The following is a 12,970-nucleotide window of genomic DNA, read 5'->3' on the forward strand; positions in this document are numbered from 1 at the left end:
ATATTAATTAGCTGGGTTAATTAGTTGAGGAATCATTCACCACAATAAACTCTCCCTTGTCTGAAACTTTGTATCTATGAGCGCGAGATCAAATTGAAAATATCATCCTCTCTATACTCCGAGAATCGGGTGATATTTATTCGAAATATGCCAGCATTCGAAATCGTTGAGCTACGGAGCCGATCAACGAGAGACAGACAGCTTGGATCTTTTTTGTTACCTTCGCTAAACATTTGGTCACTTTCTCAGTGGTACCGAAACGAGATCAGAAGAATGAGTGAAGCGAAGGCAGATATATTCCATCCAAACGAGCAATAGCCAGAGCCTGTTTCCCTGGGGTCGTTTCTTTTTTTTTTCCGTGACCATAAGGACGAGTTCAAGATGCTCGTAAGCAGGTCCTGTCGCGATCCATCGAGCGAGATGTCCTCCGCGGGTAGGGCGTTTCAATAGAGTATGAGATTGTTCGAAAGGTAGAGGCTAACGTGAGTTTCGTGGTACAATAGAAGTAGCGGAAGAAAAGGACGAGGGACAATGCCGAATATGGCACGGCGGTCAAGATCTTTGCTTACATTTGCGTGCAGTACGTACCTTTTCGAGGGACAGGTCACCTCCCTCGATCGCTCGGAAAGGGTAGAGCGCGACCACGACTTTCGACCGCATCATGAGTTTCTCCTGAAACGGAAACAGAGCCAAAAAAATTAGGAGCGCGATATAAGAGTCCCGGATGGCATGTTCTCTCTCTGTCCCCTTGTTCTAGAAATCCTGGTATCTAGGCTCTGCCTTTTTCCACTTTCATTTTTTCGATTTATCTCCTCTACCGGTATGGTTTGTGATGTTTTACAAAATGTTCCGAGTAGATGTATGGAAATCGCAAGTGAAAACATATCTATGGGGTTGGTCGAAATTTTTTTCGCTGGAAAATATTTATACCGCTTTGATGATGATATTTTTTTTTTTCCACTCCTCTGTCTCTTTGAACTTCTATTATCGTTGTAGGAGAACTGTACTCCGCTGAAAAATTTCCGTGGGAAATGGGCCATATTTAAAATTCTTTTAATCTACAGGACCGAGCTTCTGGGGGTTGGCCTTTGTGATGGAAAAAACATACCGGGCATGGTATACCGCGCAACCGAGGTTGAAATTTCGGACGACCGCTGAAACCCCTCCGGGATTTCGGTTTTAGATATCGTCATCGAAAGCTCATCTGATTCTACGGTTAGCGGTTATCTCTCGGCTCATCTCCATCTCATAATCGAGTGAAATTCGTCACGGGAAAAATAAATGTCGGGAGATCGAGTGGAAGAATTTCGCTGGAAGAATCAACGGCTCAGTCTCCATTAGGGTGAGTGACAAAATTTTTTTTCTTATTTTCTTAGCATGGGGGCAGAATTTGTACCTTAAAGAAAAAGAAAATTTTTCAAATGCGGAAAAAATTTTTTACTTGATATTTTGAGGTAGCCCACTCGATTTTCGAATGAATAATTATTCAAGTGGGATACTACCAGCAGAAAAATTTTATTGGCGCGAAGAGCAGCGTAGCGCTTTGTTGTGAGACGTCACCTTCAGGGCTCAGCAGAGGTGACGCCCCACAACAAACCGCGCGCCCGTGGCTACCTGACTCCAGCAAAGCTCGGGTTTGCTGGTGAATTGAGAAATTCGAATATTTTGACCCATGCATGGATTGCGACGATTCAAAGTGGGTCTACGACTGAAACCAATCGGCGAAAAAAATCAATTTTTAGGCCTAAAGTAAAGTAGTTTAAAAATTGATTGTATCATACTTTTCTTACGTATTTTGACCTCGGGAATCCGAATCTGAAAGAAAAATTGATCTATCTCTGAAAATGACGGAGTTATCGCCAATTTTCAGCTTTTTGGAGTCAAAAATAAAAAATTTATTTTTCAGTCTATTTTAATGTCATTTGAGCTCAGGAATCTGAATCCGGAAGAAAAATTGATCTATCTTGAAAAATAACCGAGTTATCCTCATTTTTTCGCATTTTTCGGTACAAATTTGAGGATATCTCGAAGGGAAAAAATCGTAGCTCAATTTGGACAACGGATTCGTGTTCCTGAGGTCAAAATACATGAGAAAAGTGCCATACGATCAATTTTGAAAAATAAAAAATTTTGGCCAAAAATTGAAAAAATCGTAAGGGGTACCCCTTGGAAAAATCTCAAATTTTGACCAAAAATTTTTATTTTTTAAAAATGATCGTATGGCACTTTTCTTATGTATTTTGACCTCAGGAACACGAATTCGTTGTCCAAATTGAGCTACGATTTTTTCCCTTCGAGATATCTCCATTTTTATGGTAAAAAATGCGAAAAAATTGGGATAGCTCGATCATTTTTGCAGATATATCAATTTTTCTTCCAGATTCGGATTCCTGAGCTCAAATTACATTGAAATAGACTGAAAAATAAATTTTTTATTTTTGACCCCAAAAAGTTGAAAATTGGCGATAACTCGGTCATTTTCAGAGATAGATCAATTTTTCTTTCAGAATCGGATTCCTGAGGTCAAAATACGTAAGAAAAGTATAATACAATCAATTTTTAAACTACTCTACTTTCGGCCCAAAAATTGATTTCTTTCTTTGGTTCTTCAAGAGTAATCTCACGTATAATCAGCTCGAAATCCAAATCTGAAAGCCAAAATCATCCACTTATGCAATCGATCGAGTAATCATTAGGTGGAAGTACCCCACTTGATTAATTATTAATTCAAAAAACGAGTGTGCTACCTCAAAATATCAAGTGAAAACTTTTTTCCGCATTTGAAAAATTTCCTTTTTCTTTAAGGTATAAATTCTGCCCCCATGCGAAGAAAATAAAACAAAAAAATTTCTTCAACCCACCCTAGTCTACATGATACTTTTTTGGACTTTACGACGATAACCTGTACGCATAATAATACAAGATTCAGGAACACTTTTCATTCAGCGTTTTCGCATTGCCTCGTATCTGCGTGCTCCACCGCGAATTCAAATTTTGTTATACCTATATAATTCATCCATTCGGTGTAGGGACACGAGTGGGATATAGCCCCGCGTATAGATAATTTTCCCTCGACATATCCACACCCCCCCGTACCCATCCCGCGATCTTTCTCCCTCGAGAGGGAAAAGCGTCGGCGCCCTGTTGTTCACAGGGAACGTAGCATAGCGAGTGCGTAGGGTAGCGGCGAAGTAGACGAACCGTAAACGAAAGCCAAGGGTCTGAACTCTCGTGTTCATCGTTTATCATTCCAGGAAATTGCTCCGGTGGAGGATGAGGCTGTAAGATTTTTAGCGGAACGGTACATGGAGTGAAATATATATTTTTTATATTTCCCATTACTTCTCACCTTCGTAAAAAAAACCTCTTTCGTAATAACGTTATATTCCACGACAAAGAATAAAAGCAATCACATTACCTCCTCGCACGGTAAAGAGAAAATATGTTTGGATGTTTAATAATTGTAGAATAGCGAAGGGATGATCCGTCGCACGTACCTTTGCCTTGGAGGACGGTGTCCCCGGACCGCCATTCGGCATGATTGGAGTGGACGGAGTTCCTGGAACAAAGAATAAAGGAAATGATTGTAACGACGCGATTATCAATTGAGCTCGTACATCGACGAGGAGAAAAATTTTCGGCGACGCCACTCGATTGAAAACTTTCGCAGAGTTCTAATTTCTGGCCAGACATCCGGACGGCAATTGATCAACAACTGGCAATAACGCCAATAAGTACTCGGCCCTCCTCATTCTTCTTTGTTTGCGAAAAAGATAAATAAGCAGCCGAAGATGTATATCATTCGAAGAATAAATGAAGAAATATTGCGTCGATTTATTTTTCCTCAAGATTCATCGATGTCGAGGGGTGATTTCCATATGTTGCGGAAGTGTACGTAACGTAACGTAGCGAGCAACACGAGTTTGAGTATCTGCGGATTGCGATTTCCATTTTTTTTTTGACGAGATGAGATTGAGCTTTTAATAATCGCAATACGGACGTACCGCAGAGGAGGGTTTGAAATTCATTTACATTTCACAGGGGTGGTAAAAAAGTTGATAAGGTACGCGATGTTTTAATCCAAACGTAATATACGGCGAGTTTGATATTTGCAGGTGTAATAAAAAATCGATAGACGAACACGCGTTGCAATTAATTAGAGGAGTCGTTCCTTCGTTCCTTCTCCCGTTTCTTGCAGCCTCAGATGCAAATGAGAAGATGGCTAATTTCCAAATTAGCCTATTGTGCTTCCCATAGGGGTAACGTCTGCCGTCTTGAATGGCACCGGGTAGGTGTAGTAGGTATAGTTCCGAATCTTACATCAATAATTTATCTCACAACAAGCCCATTGTGGTGAGGCACCCTCGGCTGTTTCCTCCGCCGCCTATAACCCATGGTAGTATAAGCAATGCTAAATTTGGTTTGCAAAATCCCCCGTTCCGTTGCGAATACTAATTTCCTCCGTGTACACGAAGTTTACACGGGTATGTGTTTAATAGCAGCGCTGCAGCAGGACTCAGAATCCACGGGGATAAAATTGGAAAATTTTTCAATCATCCTCTCGTAAGGAACACGGAAAGAAATAACTATGCATGAATCTACCCTGTATCATAGTTGCGAAAGTAGTAACGTGAGAATGCGACCGACGTGGTTCCGGAAACGAGCTTTACGCGAGGCCTCGCGGCCACCGAGGGGTCATAAGGTCAGAGCGAGTGGACCCGTACGCAATACAGAAATCCGGGAAAATTTATACCGTCCAGGTAATAGCCCATGGATCGGATGGACACGTATCGACTCTGATTGCAGGGATATGCACATATTCCAGAGTCGGTAAATCGCGATTATACATATTACAGCTATATGTATAGATTTTCGCGCGGTCGGCGTAGCGCGAAACTTCCGCATGATTTGAAGAGCCGCAACCCTTCGGTACTCCGCGGCCGTAGGTAGAAATTTATACGTACGTACGTACGTACGTGCGCGTTGCGTGAGCGTATTTACATTGTTTCATCGAATTAACGAAGGTTATAATTTAGTTTGGCTTGGTTCGTCGAGCCGGTACCATATAAAGTTTGGTCTTCGGATGCTGCAACAGCTTTGTACCCCGAGGTGGGTTTGGCGGGTCAACCACGGCCACGCTGAATTATTGCGAAAATTGACACGTGACGTTATCTCCATTAGCCGACGATGCTCCCGTTCGCAGGGTTCAAACGTATCCCGCACCTGCAACGAATTTACACGGCCGATAACGCGCGGGATCGCGTTATCCTCTATACCTGTAGGGGTGGCTGTGCATCCGGGGTACCGGGCGATTGATGCAAGATGAGGGAAAACGAATTTGCAGAATTTTCCCTCGGACCCGCGGACAGCCAAGTTCACACCCCAGTCGCATTTATCGAAAAATGACGTTCGAGATCGGGGGGAAATAAAATTTGCGAACGGAGAGAAACTTGAACCAAAAAAGGCGAAAAACGAGATCAGACCGATGCGTATAACGAACAGGGGTACCGGCGACTGCAGTGTACGTGCGGTGGAATTTCCTCCCTGGGGATCTTCCTTTCTCCTCTCCACCCGCTCTCCAGACTTCCACAGAGTACCGCGATTCGGGTCGTTATTTGCTTAATGCACTCCACTACTATCCACCTTCCTCCGGGTCTCGGCAGCGATGGCTTGCAGCAGAGGCCATCTCCTTCTGCTTCTCTTTTCAGCTTTATAAACAGCTTTATAAACAGAAATATCTACTACAGGATGTCTCACTCGACATTTTCTCATAAAAATTTCACCGCTCCGAGCCCAGACGACGATGACGGAGAGCTATCCGCGGCCTCTTTTCATTTCAGGGCACAGCGCGTGGGTCGTCTGAATTTCTTTTTTTCTAATGTCTGTATTCTTTCACCGAGATGGGCGAGGCGTTTGTCGAGGGGCGAAAAAAGAGAACTTTTTCCAGATCTCGTACGAACTGTGGTCAGCGACCAGCTCTCTCCCTCTCTTCTCAATAGATTCGATGGAAGTAACCGGTGGTATTCGGTGGACAAAGCGACGTGATATTTCGCGTAGGTGGGTAACGCGAAAGGAAAAAGAATCGGAGACGAGGAGAGCTGGACGGTGAAAATAACGAGTGGATCCAACTCCTGATTAATACCCATCCGCCTGTATCTACCTTACGTCACTCCAAAACGCCAAATTCGTTCGATGTAAGTTGCCCCGGGTGACGTGAAGAGGCGTTTCCGCCACGGTTCAAGGTCAATGAGATCTGGAGCATCGTTCGTTGCGTCCGTCCGCCTTCGTCTTCTCCGAATGAATCGCCGTTCTTTCTCAGGGGGACAGACACACCTGTACGAGATGAATTCTCGCCAGCGAAAGTAGACGTCGAGTAGAATGTGCCTGCGCGTAGGCATATTTCACACCGTTGCGACGTAGGAGAAAAATAAAATCTACAACATTAGGTGCAGTACGAGAATTGGAAAGCGAAACACCGAGAATGATCAAGCGACGAGGATTTTTATATGTATGTATTTTGATTCCAAAAGCCGACCGCAATTTTTTTTTTCAATAAAATATATTTCCGCAGGAAAAATTTTCGAGCGTTTCGATTTCTGCCTCGATTTCGATTCGATGTAACCGGTTCCCAAATAAACGGCTAAAGTTTTCCTAATCTAATTAGGAAGAGAGTTATTAGTTGTAAGGAAGAAAGAAAGAAAAAAAAAAAAAAAGACAAACTTGTTATCCAGAGTTGCAAAAGTGGTCCGCGTAATACCGTTCGACTTTACGACGGCGGTATAAGCGGAGACGATGAAGTATGAGAAATAATTAATTGTTCATCGAAGTATAATTAAAATTTTCCGCGGACCATTCAGAACCCTCGATACTTATTTTTTCCATTCTTTTTTTCCACCGTCAAGCGCGATACCGTGGGCCAACTCGCCTGAATTAAGTAACCCACCTTCAACCTCAGCCACTTGATCTTCAATTTACGCCATCGGAGTAATTATGCTTTGTTATTCCGCCTAACTACCGGGAGCGAGCGAATACTTTATACCGACATTTAAATACACGTATACATCCCTACGCTGCAGCGCGATACTTTTCTCCATTTCTCTCGTCGTGCCTTTTATATTTTCATTCAAACCTTCGCGATGCTCTCGGTCGAACGACCGAATTATATGGAAAATGGATGAACAATTTTTTGGCAAAGACAGGCAGGTGGAACGACGGAGGTGGTTCGAAATTCCGGTTTACCGTGCGAATCCCGTCCAAGAGTGGATATTATAAAAGACAAATTAAGCGATTGCTTACCAGTTTCAATGCTCGTGTCAAGGTTAAATAAACAATGAAACTGAAACTTTGGTAGGTGAAAGCTACTCGCGAAGCGCGCATCAAATGAGTTTCACATCACTGCATTGTACATGTACTTTTTTTCGTTTTACCGCCACGACGAACTACTCTGTCGTAATGGGAGATTAATTAATTAATTCATTAATTAATCATTGCACGGTCAAGTATGAGCGGCCCGCAGCGATATACACATGCACATTATACACGCCTTCGCGTTTGTGGAATTTTTATTCTCGTTTTGTTCAGTGTGCGTACATATAATTTATATTCGGTGTTATCCGCTCGCGGAATTCGACGTTGTCCGCGACGTACAGCCGCGAGTCACGCTGTGAGGACAAAAATTAGAATATTGTCAATTTTCGCTTTCGTTATGCGTGAGGAAATATGTCGACAAGAGGCGAGTCTTCGATTAACGCTGCTAGGGTATGGGAGAATTAACCCTCGGAGGCATTAAAGCATCGCAGAACATGACAAATGGCAATGTGGAGAAAAAAAATTTACCAACGAACGGCGAGACAGGGGGTCGGAAATACAAGGAGGCTACGTTCGGTCTCCCGTCATTTTGTTGAGAGATTTTTTCCCCTTCTATTATTACTATTTTCCAACAATTTACAGTGTTTTTGTTTCATCAATTTTCGGATACACGAATAACAACGCGAATTCGGTTTCCACCCAGTCGAGTTATATAGCGATACGCTTTATGTGGCTTTTCAAAATGCATTTAGAGGCAGCCGCTATAGTTTTTGCAGCATCGGATAAACAAATGGCCGGGTACAGAAAGAAAGGGTTATTCGCGAGAGCCAGGGGGTTAAAAACCATGCGGGGAGGTGTAGATACGGCTGTACACCGCGATTGGTGCGGGGGCGAATTGTTATCGTAGCTACAGCGCATAGGACGGCTGTACACGCGCTTTGAAATCAGAACCAGGTTTTTTTCTTCGCTTTTTAGCCGTTGTTGAATTTTTGCCTCGCTTGAGTGACGGGGTGATTACTTTAATGGCCGACGCTGTTTGATAACGAAATAGACTCTCGAAGAAATCCTCCATCTCTCGCCTAGGTGATTACAACTTCTCCGTCACGATGATGACTGAAAACTCACCCTTATAATTCTTACTTATTTATTCGATCGTACGGACAAACACTTGATCGGTCCATATTCGAAAAGCAGGGTTCATGAGACATACGTGAACTTGGTACACGAATTGGAAATTAAACTTTTTTGACGATTAAAGACAAAAAAGTCGGGCTTTCAAAAAATTAAAAAATATCTCTCCTTCTTGGGTCGAGGTAGGAAGAAAGAAAATTGTCACAAACGGAGTACACCCGGTTCCAATTATCAGAAAGATTCGATTTTTAAGCCGGGTGCCACGGTGTCCATCGGTGTCGATTATCCGTTATTTTTCCCCGATAGTCGATCGCTTTCCCCGATGTTTGAAAATTGTTTGACTTCATCGAGCGATGGCTTTATCTCGCGATGGTGTTCGACCCGAACAGCCGTACGTCATACGCCGTCACAGTCATAGACGGTATGTGCACGCCTGTATAAATTCATATGCATATTTCGCGAATGCAAACGTTACACATATAACTATGGGTATAGGTAGACGCTGGCAACGATCGAACGCGTAAATTGTCAAAAAGTTTCATGTGCCGCGGTGACGCGAAACTGCCGGAATATACCGAATTTTTATACGCGTGTGCAATTTGTTCAACGTGCACATTCGAGGATGTGATATATTTCAACGTGCAACAGACGAGCTGGCTGTAGGCTTCGATATTGAAACTCAGATACATCGGATTCACCGAATCGATGCATCCGCGGCGCACCACTTGGTTGTACGGTACACTTTGAACTTTATCAAGTGTTCGTGTAAAGCGTATTTATTACGACGACGTAAGAATATAATCGGAGGTGAACGCGAACGTGGAATATGCCGAGGAAGACGTCTGCCTCGCGAAACACTCGGGTGAAAGTTTTTACTCACGATTATTACGGCTAACCAAGGGGAACGGGAGTAGTTCGTCGTACGTACATCTCTCCTAACAAAGGTGGTCGGCTGCGCGCTGGAAATTTATGCAGACATAACTTAGCATCGACTTGTTCAACTACTTCATGTTTTAATCACTCACCCTCCATGATTAGCGGTGAACTCTGCTGGATTAGTGATAACTTCTGAAGAAACAAAAAAATAAAAAAAAGGATCGATGTTTCAAAATTTACATCGGCATGGATCCATCGAGTAAATTATTGAGATTATTGACCGGTATTAAATCTTTAAGGGCGTGCAGAATTGACAAAAAATTTAGCAATAGGTCATAGGTGCGAGGCGCAGATCAGAGGCAACAAACTTGGCGTCGTTACAGCGTAAGGCGGATGACATTTGAACGGGTTGCCTTTTCTCTCTCTCTCTGTACAACTCCGCATTTGAGGGACTTCGCCGATCGCTTCCATTCGAAGCATATCGGCGCCCACGCAGCGACTGTTTTCGAAATTATTTACCTGAAATTAATATTCAAAGTGATGCGCAGAAGGGACGGGAATTCGACTCGGTATGTGGAGGTTCCAGGAGAGACGGGGAGAGACGGTGGGACGACCCCAACGGTGTCGTGGCTAAAAACAGCCCTTTATCAGTTCTGCGAATTGTTCGAATCGCCATGGAGATAGTGAAGTCCCCGTGACGGCAGAAGGAATTCCTGGCGAGGGGGAAATTGCAACGATCATGACGTACTAATCGAGGTATATATATATCCACTCGCGCGAGCAATAAAGGAACCCTTACCTCGTTCGGTTGACGTACCGAAGGTGATGAAACTCCGAGATCGGTGAAGAAAGAAACTCGGGGTATATGCAGCGGCAGCGAGGGTTCGAATCGACGCCAATAAAGATATATTGGGTGTTTTTCGGGCGTAAAACTATCGAGGTATTATCCTCGTTCGCGTTCTCCGATCGAACTACGAGCCAAAATAACGTGGTACAAAGGCGAGGATATCTCTTCCCCGGTCCGGTCTAATATTTATACGAGAAGAGCAAAGTATAAAGTCGACCGAGATGCGGTCACTGCACGAGCGACTCCAGGAGTGTTTGGCTCGCTCCGAATAAAAATTTACGTTCGGGGTGACCGCCACGAGTAGTTGAGGAAAGCATCGAGAAGCCCCGAGTTTTGAAAATACGTCTTTTTGCGGGAAAGACACGGAAATCCACTCATTGTCGGCAAACTCATTTCAAACATTAGCCGACCTCAGCTGACCCTTCGGGAGCCGTCGAGTGAACCGGTGCAGTGTAGCTTTTTTCCATTTTGGTTCTTTTTTTTGTTTTTCTCTCTTTCCTCTTTCAACCGCAAAATTTTTTTTTTTTCCACTCGCTACCCCGAACCGAAATTGATTTTTTTTGTCGGCGAGAATATTTCCGTACAAACGTCGATGAAAATTCATTTGAACAGATATTCGCGATGTTTTCACCCGTCAGCCTCGTCGGCCATGTTTTAGATTGGATCAGAAGGGAGGCTGCGGGTGTATCCGCGCGATGAATCTCTCGGCGACGGTCATAAGAGTTCTCCGAAGCGGAACGGTACTCGGGTGTTACGCTCGCCGTGACTAGAACCAAGATGAAAATGAAAATGAGGACAAGAATTACAATGAAAATATGAATTACCCGAGACCACATTGTACCGCTGCGGTTTCACCCTGCGGCACTTTTCCCCAACCAACGAGAAATTCAATTCCACCGATTATTTTCCTTCCACATTGTATTCGGAATGGGTATGGAAGTGGAGAAAATTGCGAGAGTCAAACGTCCCGCAAGTATGGCCCCGCGATGGTCAATCGGTTCGCGTTGACCGTATTTTGGAAGTAGAATAAACGGATAGGGAGGAAATAAAAGGAAAAGCGAAAAAAAAAAAAAGAAAAAGAAAAGAAAAAGATCCTTCAGAGGTCGAGTTAAATAGGCTGTAAAAATGTAAGACGTCGGTAGATTTGGCGAACGTCCGACGTCGATCGGGTGACGGTGAGACCCTCATTTTTTCGAGAACCCCACGCGCCTTTCGGTCCTCGGAACGGGCGCGTGTGTATTTTCACTTTTCCTTTCCCTTCGCATTCATTCGCGGCCTCGATACGTCTGAAATGGCGATGCTAGATGAAGGAAAGGTTGACTCGATAGAACTTTGAATGGTCTGCGAGACGTTCGTGGTTACTTAGCGATATTGGAAAATCTCAGACACTCGAAAAGGTAAAAAGACAAAAAGAGAGGAGGGGAAAAAAATACCCGATGAAAGATACATACAGATGGCTATAATATACAAAGACACGTATATACGGTATGAGGTTTTGCAATCAATCTCGATGCTGTGAAAGGAACGAAAGAATCACCAGGAGAGAAACTGGCGTGCGGAATTGAAAGAGGCGAATGGAGAAGTTCGTGAACTTCTTCAAGATTGTTATCTATCTTTATACCCAGCCGTACAAGAACTGCCGCTGGTATATAGACTCGGCGTTAAACGCTGTCGCAGTCGAGGAATCGATTTTCGTTTATTTCAGAAAATGGTATTACAAACGACGCTTATTTTCATCCCCGCAGTTACATAGCTCGGTGTTATACCCGACATCCGCCCGCAAACTGCAGACTTCGGATAACGCAAAACCAGATATCGGAGTATAACGTGTGCCTATAAAGGATTTAAAGTATAACGAATACCGTCGATTGTTCGATCCGCGTTACACCGCATCGCGATTCGCATATTCGATTTATTATTTTTCAACGATCGCTGGAAATTTCCACGACGTTCGTGCGACGATATCCCTGCACTCGCTCGCCTCCGTATCTCAACCTCGTGTAAGCGTATTCACTCGCGAATTATGAAAAAGTGGACCTGAGTGAATTTTCACGTTCCCCTTTCACGGCATCCCGTTTCGTTTTATTTTAGTTTTTAATCAACAAACCTGGCACCGGGACAACATCCTCGTTTTAATTCCAACGTTTCGTCGCGAAGGGGTGCAGTACGCGGGTACCTCGGATATACGGAGATTATTTTTAAGAGACAAAAAATCATCGCACGTAGTTCACAGAGCATAACTAGAGTTGTAGATCTAATATAAAATGCGGTTTCGAGTCCGCGAATTTACCGCCCGAGTAATTCAATTGCGAATACCCGCGCATGGCTGGTCAACCACTGCGCGACTTCAACTATATTTCAGAACCAAATAAATTCCACCTTAATTGACATTCTTTTTAGTCCGTGAAAAATCAGAATCGCTTGCTAAAAACACAAAAAAATATGCGGGCGTAGAAAATTCGAAACGTACGTCAGATGCTACGAATGAAAGAGGATGGCCGGAGCATTGGCAGGTTACTTCGACCTGTAATCACCACAGGCGTCTAATTAACTATACGCTAACGAGGACTGTTCTTGTCGCATCTCCGTACCGTACAAATCCCGGTTTCACTGCAACTTCTTCGCATCGTCTTCGCCCCCGCGGTCATATCCCGACAACTTCTTAACTTGTTCGCTACAATTACTTTCTCCCTTCGTGTTAGTGGAAATTATTGCGAAATGCTGCAAGGGAATTGGAAGTCTGTACAATTTGAAACAGCGTGCCCATCCCCATTGCTCCGAAGGAGATTCTATTGGGAAGCTGGATTT

At 43.7% G+C, this 12,970-nt stretch overlaps 1 protein-coding gene across 10 annotated transcripts in view; it reads right to left on the reverse strand.

Annotated features, from left to right (window-relative positions):
• The window catches only part of LOC105691274 (tyrosine-protein kinase Btk29A), a 115,156-nt gene that overhangs the window by 10,957 nt on the left and 91,229 nt on the right, over positions 1–12,970 (reverse strand). For all 10 annotated transcript variants that reach the window (XR_007278582.1, XR_007278580.1, XR_007278581.1 and 7 more), the window contains 2 exons: positions 3,498–3,559; positions 589–672 (listed from right to left, as the gene is read on the reverse strand). Coding sequence is in view for 7 of the 10 variants with exons in the window: in XM_012409628.3 (XP_012265051.2) it covers positions 589–672; positions 3,498–3,559 (146 nt within the window). In the remaining 3 variants the exon portion in view is untranslated. The remainder of the gene's footprint in view (positions 1–588; positions 673–3,497; positions 3,560–12,970) is intronic.

Source organism: Athalia rosae, chromosome 5 (genome assembly GCF_917208135.1).
Source record: "Athalia rosae chromosome 5, iyAthRosa1.1, whole genome shotgun sequence".
Lineage (NCBI taxonomy): Eukaryota > Metazoa > Arthropoda > Insecta > Hymenoptera > Athaliidae > Athalia > Athalia rosae.